We start from the raw sequence: 8,541 nt of genomic DNA on the forward strand, positions 1-8,541 counted from the left end.
AAATGAGAATAAATTCACTGAGAATAAACTAAGATCCTATTAAGAGGCATCCAAGAGTCACTTCTCAACTTTCTTAAGAGTTCAAATGAGAATAAATTCACTCCTTAATAAGCTGTCTGACTGCAGTTGGCATGAAATAAGGTCTGATTAACTAAGAAATTCTCCAGACATCTATCACACGCGCTGACTTGAAAATTAAGGCTTCAAACCCGCATGGCATGTACAATAAAAGGCATGTCTGGAGGTTTGATCGTGCACCCCGGGCCCTATTAAAAAAGAGGCATCCCAGATTCACTTCTCAACTTTCTATGAAGAGTTCAAATGAGAATAAATTCACTGAGAATAAACTAAGATCCTATTAAGAGGCATCCAAGAGTCACTTCTCAACTTTCTTAAGAGTTCAAATGAGAATAAATTCACTCCTTAATAAGCTGTCTGACTGCAGTTGGCATGAAATAAGGTCTGATTAACTAAGAAATTCTCCAGACATCTATCACACGCGCTGACTTGAAAATTAAGGCTTCAAACCCGCATGGCATGTACAATAAAAGGCATGTCTGGAGGTTTGATCGTGCACCCCGGGCCCTATTAAAAAAGAGGCATCCCAGATTCACTTCTCAACTTTCTATGAAGAGTTCAAATGAGAATAAATTCACTGAGAATAAACTAAGATCCTATTAAGAGGCATCCAAGAGTCACTTCTCAACTTTCTTAAGAGTTCAAATGAGAATAAATTCACTCCTTAATAAGCTGTCTGACTGCAGTTGGCATGAAATAAGGTCTGATTAACTAAGAAATTCTCCAGACATCTATCACACGCGCTGACTTGAAAATTAAGGCTTCAAACCCGCATGGCATGTACAATAAAAGGCATGTCTGGAGGTTTGATCGTGCACCCCGGGCCCTATTAAAAAAGAGGCATCCCAGATTCACTTCTCAACTTTCTATGAAGAGTTCAAATGAGAATAAATTCACTGAGAATAAACTAAGATCCTATTAAGAGGCATCCAAGAGTCACTTCTCAACTTTCTTAAGAGTTCAAATGAGAATAAATTCACTCCTTAATAAGCTGTCTGACTGCAGTTGGCATGAAATAAGGTCTGATTAACTAAGAAATTCTCCAGACATCTATCACACGCACTGACTTGAAAATTAAGGCTTCAAACCCGCATGGCATGTACAATAAAAGGCATGTCTGGAGGTTTGATCGTGCACCCCGGGCCCTATTAAAAAAGAGGCATCCCAGATTCACTTCTCAACTTTCTATGAAGAGTTCAAATGAGAATAAATTCACTGAGAATAAACTAAGATCCTATTAAGAGGCATCCAAGAGTCACTTCTCAACTTTCTTAAGAGTTCAAATGAGAATAAATTCACTCCTTAATAAGCTGTCTGACTGCAGTTGGCATGAAATAAGGTCTGATTAACTAAGAAATTCTCCAGACATCTATCACACGCGCTGACTTGAAAATTAAGGCTTCAAACCCGCATGGCATGTACAATAAAAGGCATGTCTGGAGGTTTGATCGTGCACCCCGGGCCCTATTAAAAAAGAGGCATCCCAGATTCACTTCTCAACTTTCTATGAAGAGTTCAAATGAGAATAAATTCACTGAGAATAAACTAAGATCCTATTAAGAGGCATCCAAGAGTCACTTCTCAACTTTCTTAAGAGTTCAAATGAGAATAAATTCACTCCTTAATAAGCTGTCTGACTGCAGTTGGCATGAAATAAGGTCTGATTAACTAAGAAATTCTCAAGACATCTAGTGTGATTAATAATAATAATAATTAAAATAATAAAAAGGTTCTCATTGCACATTGAGAATGCTGAATGCTCTTACAATTGCATATGATTAAAAAGAATAAAAAAACCTAGTTAAAAGATGGAAATATGAAAATCTATGAGTAGGTTAAAAACTATTACTACTGCTATTGTTGATTAACTAAGAAATTCTCTGGACATACATTGCACGTGCCTTCTCATGGTTAGAATTGACGGACATGACTTTTTCAGCGACTTGGAAATTAATGGTTCAGTCTCTGAGCTGCTTGTTAGAGTGGAATTCGTTTTCCGAGATTAAGTTTTATTTTGGTCAATACTACAAGCTCATGTAGTTTAGTCAATCTGTGGAAGAGCCACGAGTGGAACCTAGAGTTGTGACTTGGAGTGTGTATAGTGTTGTAACTAAGTTAACAACTGCAGATTTATAGACAATTAATCAATCAATCAGCCTTTATTATAAAACAATAGTTTTTAAAGGTACAAAGCTAGTGGGTCATTTACGAAAGTAAGGAAGGAACTTTATTTTACCAGGGTAGCCCATTCAGCAATGAGGCTGGCATCCATAAGGACCCTGGGGAATAAAGATATGTACAGTGATCAGCTCTCATTATGGATGAAAGGATGAAAGGATCTGTTAGGATTTTGTTTGAAACCTAAAATATATACAATAAGTATATTAATTAACTGATAAGAATTACCAGCTTGAAAAGTTCATGCTTAGTATAATTTTTAACACCCACAAATCAGTATGAAAGTGACAAAGGTATGTGGGTATGAAAGACAAGTGACAAAGTTACCTTTCGGTCGGTAAGAATCTTTAGTTTGCTATGAAATAATACTGAATAAAAACTGGTATAAACTGCACATCAGAGTAATTTCGAAGATTTCAGTTGACCAAGTTGTTAGAATGTTTTGATGTGCTACACTACACCATCACTCAGTGTTCACAGAAAAAAAAGCAAGAGACCAAAATTATACTTAAAATTCGGGAAATAATAATATGGGGGCATAATGAATAATTCGAAACATCGCTATGCTAAAAGATATGTTTCTATACTTAATAAATGTTACGATCTCACCCGCAAATGTCAATATCGCTAAGATAAAAATTCGCTCTTTATATAAACGAAGATCTAGCTCGAATTTGACAATTGTATTAAAGCACAATGCCTAGAAATCGAGGTCCAGTACCACTCAACTTCCTTGGAGACGCCTGGACATGCCCTATGCATAACTAATGAGCAAATGAAACACGCTTGTGCTTCATTTGGGATTAATGTTTCTCAATAATTTTCATTGAAGTGTTGTGGTGTAATCTATAAATCTGTCTTTGGTGAGAAACACCAAAATAAAGTCCATCCATTGACCTAACAGCTTTGTTTGTTTTACGGTCAATTCTTACTGATGTGACGATAGCATTACCAAGTAAAAAAGTCGGATGAAAATTAAAAAACGTAACTGAAATAGCAATTATTACAAGGCTATTAAGAATACCTTTCTCATTGCGTGATTCAACGTAGATCGACCGTCCACTTCTCTGCGACTCAAGTCATTTCTCTTTGATAGCAAAAAGGGAAACTTAGCGTACTTAGGACACTCAAATATACTAGCCAGCTTCCGTACCGCACTTCAAAGAGCGAAAAACTTTTCGCAAATCTTCGTTACGTTCCGCCATGTTGCACGACTGTTGACCCCATGTGGTTTGATCACGTGATATGAAAGGACCATACGAATACATGCGAGTAACATACGAGAACATACGAGAACATACGAGTACATACGAGTAACGTACGAATACATACGAGTAACATATAGGTACATACGAGTAACATTCAAGAAATAGAAAACATGTACCGTGTTTCTGTCGAGTTATAGAAACACCAGAGGAAGTTTGGGAGAACGAGAAATGCTGTGGGAAGGCGAGCCGCAAGCGAGTGTTTCCACAGCTTTTTTGTCCCCTGGGTGTTGTGCTAGAATCATGAGTGGACAACTTCCGGAACTGAAACGGGGGTACTGGAACAAAGGTGTTCAAGACCGCGTTACCCCATTTCACAGGTTAAATGTAATTACTGTCCTGAAAAGTTTACAAAAATTGCTAATACAAATTGTCCTTTCAACACAATTTAATTCCTTGAACTCAGTAACCTTTACATTGCAGACAACAAAGATAAGATAACAATGCTAAAGCTATCTAATACTACGTCTTCTCTAAGTAAAAAACGTAGTGACCCTATGATCAACAGATGAATTCTTGTCGCTATCTAAAACCCATTTGCTTTAATAACAACGATAACAGATTTCCTGTGGCGCGTAGTTCAGAACGCGACAATTGTTAACAAAAGATAAGCGTTAAAATGACAATAAAAACCGAAATGGACCGTCTTAAAAAGACAGTCTCAGCCGACTCAATAATGAAAACCTTTTTGATTAATCTCCAGGCCGTGTTGAAAAACAAAATGTTGATCATTGGGCACATTTCTATAATTATGATGAGAACAAGAAAAGTTTAAAGAGCGATTTCTGTATGGCCTGGAAAAACACTGGCGGTTTTCCCGAGTTTTCGCAATCTGTTTCATTATAGACGGAGAGAACTATATTTGATTAACCAATAAGAAAGACCTCGCGCCGTTAACTCCGTTCACGAAACAAATCAAATTGCTTCGTTTTAGTTTATCTAGATCATACAGAAATCGTTCGAGCATCTCCGTCATCAGACTATAAGCACATATCAAACTCAAACGCGCTTGATTATAATAGCTATATAATGGATATACATGCCAGAAAGTCTATTAATAACAAAACTACGAAACGTTTAAAAGGACTCAGTACTAAAGTATTTAAACTTATATAAAGAAGCTAAGTTGCTTGATAATATATTGGAAAATATTCTAAAAAGTGTAAAAAAGAGTTGACAATTTAAAGCTCTTCATAATGAGCTCCTTATCTTCTCCACATTCTTCGATAGTCTGACCAACCAGGTGGAGGTACTAGGTTAGGCAAGAAATCCCATAATTCATCTGCTATTTGAGCAGGAGACTTAGCAACGAACGTTTCAAATTCTAACCGAAATAAGAAAACTCCCTCCGGAATGCACGAAGGTTCGAGTTCGCCCTTATTAATGGGATAAATTTCCTGTCTACAATGGGGGCATTTTCTTTTACTGGTACTCGCATGCTGAAAACATTTTAGCAAACAGCTCTCGTGCATAAAAACCTTGCAACAAGGAAGTCTACGAGAAGCCAGTGGCCCCGGAGTGTAACAAATCAAACACTTTGTTTGCAGAAAAGTTTGCAAACGTTGTTGATCTCTTTGGACATTTTTGCGCTTTTTACCCATTGCGGGTCTGAATTTTGTAGATTCACCTAAAAAACTCTAACTCAATATTTCTCTGCTCAGTGGCAGTAATGGCTTCTCAAAGAAACCAAAAGGTATCAGAATTAATATTCCGACAGGGTACCCTCTATAAATTGCCTATTGCAATGTACGTCCTCGGGTCTCTATCAGAAATTACCAATTATTAATTGCCTCTGAATCACAAACAAAACAAAGAAAATTTTGGACAGCAGAACTGTTTTCTGTATACATTCAGACGAGAATCAACAGAGTTTTCTAATTAAACGCCAACTGAGTTTAATTCCCTATTTCCTTAATTAGGTGCCCTAATAACAACCGCCTCTAAAATGTTAGTCGACTTAACGTTCAATGCCTTGGGCGATGTCAAGATCCAGTCGAAAAGGCGAAATTTGAAATTAATGTTCAGGACGCTAGTTTAAGGAAACGCAGTATTATAACTTAGAAAATCTCTTGGTTTCTCCCGACGATCCCAGGCAACCCTCGATTTGACACGACATTTCGTGGGTAAATGGAACATGCATGTTTTGACTTGGATTTTCAGAACAGCGAGAAATCCGTACACGGCTTATTTGACGCGAATGGCGTTCAATTCAGCGCCATATGCCAGTTTTTGACTTAAGTTTTTAGTGCAGCGAGCAATCCGTAAAGCTCATTTGACACGAATGGAGTTCCATTCAGTGCAAATGCAAGTTATTTCTGTTTTCATTAACGAGGTTTGAAAAAAAATTTAGGCAGCTAAATTTGAAAAAAAAGCATCACACAGATATAGCTATTGCTCGTTTTTATAACTTCAGATGTAACGGATAGAGTCAACGGAATCATGCTGTTATGTGTCAACATTGCTATAACGACTCTAAAAATGATTTGAAAACGTTTTTTTTAAATCATTTTTCTCTGAAAATGACTAGAAAATGATTTTCGATGCGATGTTAGACAGAAACAGCTGACTTCAGTTGTTGATAAATCTCTTTATTGGCACTCCGAAGCTCATAACTGCCTTCGTCTCGCTTATAAGTGACATCCAGTGGGTAGATGAGACTCGAAACCTTCTCCTCCCAGACCGAATGGCCAACCTGAAACTTGTAGTGGTTTGGCTTGCCTTCTATTTGCTTTAGCCACGCCAAGCGCACGCTCTGACCATCTGCGCTGTACTTTAAAACCTTAGCCAAGAATATCTCGGGCGATTTAGCTCGTGCATCAGCCGGTATAAGAGCGCATATTTCTCCAGGAGCGGGTAGATCACGTTCTTCCCCTGATGAATCATCCTCGACTTCGTCGTCAACATTGCAAGATGTACCTGGAACGTCGTCCACTATGGCGTTAACTGCTGATTGATTAAGGTAGTGCAATGCGCGTTTCGTTCTTTCCTGCTGACTTCTTTTGTCGTAGACCTGCATTTGAGTGCGCAAACTGTGCTTACAGACACGAGCTAAGCTTTCTGCCAGCTGTACATCGGAACTTTCTTTGCTAGACCTAAAGTTTTCCACCAATGCGTGTCGCATTTCGTTCATTGTGCAGTGAAAGCCGAGATTCTCCCGAAAGATTTTCGCCAAGTAACTGGAGAAAGATCCCGGTGATTTAAAAAATGAGCCTCGGTTGTTGACAAAAAAAAAGTCATGACTACAGCCCCGGGGTATGAGCTTTAGTCGCGACCGTTCGACGTAACGCTTAACATGAAAATCCACGAAATGAAATTCGCTCATTTCTATGACATTCGGGCCGTATCTTTTCACCGTTTTGTAACCTTTCTCGACGAGACGGGTGACTCCGTTTTTCGCAAACACCATAAAGTTCTCTCCGTTCGGTAGCTTCCCGACGATTTCATCAACTTCGTTCTCTGGGATATCTGTAACGATGCGAAGGGTTCTGAACTCTTTAGCACGGCCTGGATTTATCGCAAAAAGTAGCAATAGTGTGAAATTCATGTGCAGACGTGCTTTCTGTCGCACATCGAGTTCGTCTTCGAATTGTTGATGAAGGGAACGGGTTAATTCTTGAAATTGCGGCCAAAACAGCCTTCTCTTCTCAGGTTCTTTGGTGGATTCCAAAACAGCATGCTCTCTGAGGAGTTGGTTCTGAAGGGCGCGAAGATCACTAATGCTATCCACTGCGTCATAATTTCCGCGACTCTCGTTTGCATGCAGGAATTTCGCAACCTTTATGAAGGACATTACATAAAGGGCAGCAGTGTTGTTCTTAACTCGCCGGCTATGCTTTATGTGCTTGATAAAGGATTCCACGATATTCATATTTTCCACCAATTCCAATCGAATGTCTAGCTTCAACGTGCGCGAACAATAAGCCAAAAAGATCACTAACCGTTCCAAAGTTTTCGCCCACGTGACATCCGACAGTTTGGACTGTCTGCGCTTAAAATTCAAGTCTGATTGAAAGAATTCCTTCATTTCACTCACACGTTTAACGACGTCGGGGAAGCAATCTATATCTATATCTTTTTTATGAAACAGCTCGACAATGCCATAATCTTGTTCGCCAGCGCTTTCTTCGTCCGGTGAGGACTCGAAATTGGTATCGCTGTCCGAGGAATAACTTGACTCGGGTTCCGAGTCTGTCGAAATGTGCTCATCGACTATTTGTTCCTGTGATTCTGAAAACCCAGTCATTGGCTTTTCTACGGCTAAACTTCCCGGAGAAGAATTCAAGAGATTTTCTACTAAGAAATTGGTACTTAACCCATGTTTTATGGGAGGCATAGTGGACTCTACATTATCCCTTAAAAAAATGTCCCCTACGTTCTGATTTTGTCCTCCCCCGTGTGTGTAGTTAGTATCGCTACTATCACTAAGATTACTTAAGAAAGGTCCATACAGTTTTTTAGAGTTTTCCTTTCTTTCTTCGCGTGAATCGTGATAAGCTTCAAGAATGACAACGTCTCGTTTGGAAATCAGCGAGAGGAATTTGTAACAGGCCAAGTAAGGTCTAGCAGTTCTCAACTTGTTCTGAATTTCTTGAGGCGCCTTCAACAGCTTAAGACCAAGATTTCTCATGCGACTTTTAATCGTACTTTTAGGAATGTTAGGAAATAGTTTATCGCAGACCTCAACGAAGACGAAGTGAAGACTTCCATAGCATGATACTGGTTCGATTTTCCGCTGTTGGATTGGGATTATTTCTTCGGAAACAGAGTACTGACTTTGGAAAGTTACCTGTGGGGGGAAAGAGAGGTCTGTTAGTTTTTGGAAACCAAAATCCTACTTCATTCATCTGTGCGCCACAGAGTTGTGTACGCTATGCTCCACTCGCGCAAATGTGATATATTTCGGAGTTTTCACTAGCCCACAAGAAGGAAACTCAATAGACATTAACTAGTATCTGGCACGAAATAAAATTTGAATAGAACTTCCATTTGGTAAATCTTTGAATTTTAACAACAGCGAGTC

At 38.9% G+C, this 8,541-nt stretch overlaps 1 protein-coding gene across 2 annotated transcripts; it reads right to left on the reverse strand.

Moving 5' to 3' along the window:
- Positions 1-2,005: 2,005 nt before the first annotated feature.
- LOC145474711 (uncharacterized) lies at positions 2,006-8,452 on the reverse strand. Of its 2 annotated transcripts, none has more exons than XM_081455186.1 (2): positions 3,281-8,452; positions 2,006-3,020 (listed from the first exon to the last, which is right to left on the reverse strand). In XM_081455186.1, the coding sequence occupies exon 1, from the start codon at positions 8,146-8,148 to the stop codon at positions 6,070-6,072; it is 2,079 nt and encodes a 692-aa protein (XP_081311312.1). In that variant the 5' UTR covers positions 8,149-8,452; the 3' UTR covers positions 2,006-3,020; positions 3,281-6,069. The 2 variants fall into 2 exon arrangements, with proteins under 2 accessions (XP_081311312.1, XP_081311311.1); XM_081455185.1 differs by having other exon boundaries at positions 2,214-2,357.
- Positions 8,453-8,541: the final 89 nt, after the last annotated feature.

This window comes from Orbicella franksi, unplaced genomic scaffold, assembly GCF_964199315.1.
Source record: "Orbicella franksi unplaced genomic scaffold, jaOrbFran1.1 SCAFFOLD_67, whole genome shotgun sequence".
NCBI lineage: Eukaryota > Metazoa > Cnidaria > Anthozoa > Scleractinia > Merulinidae > Orbicella > Orbicella franksi.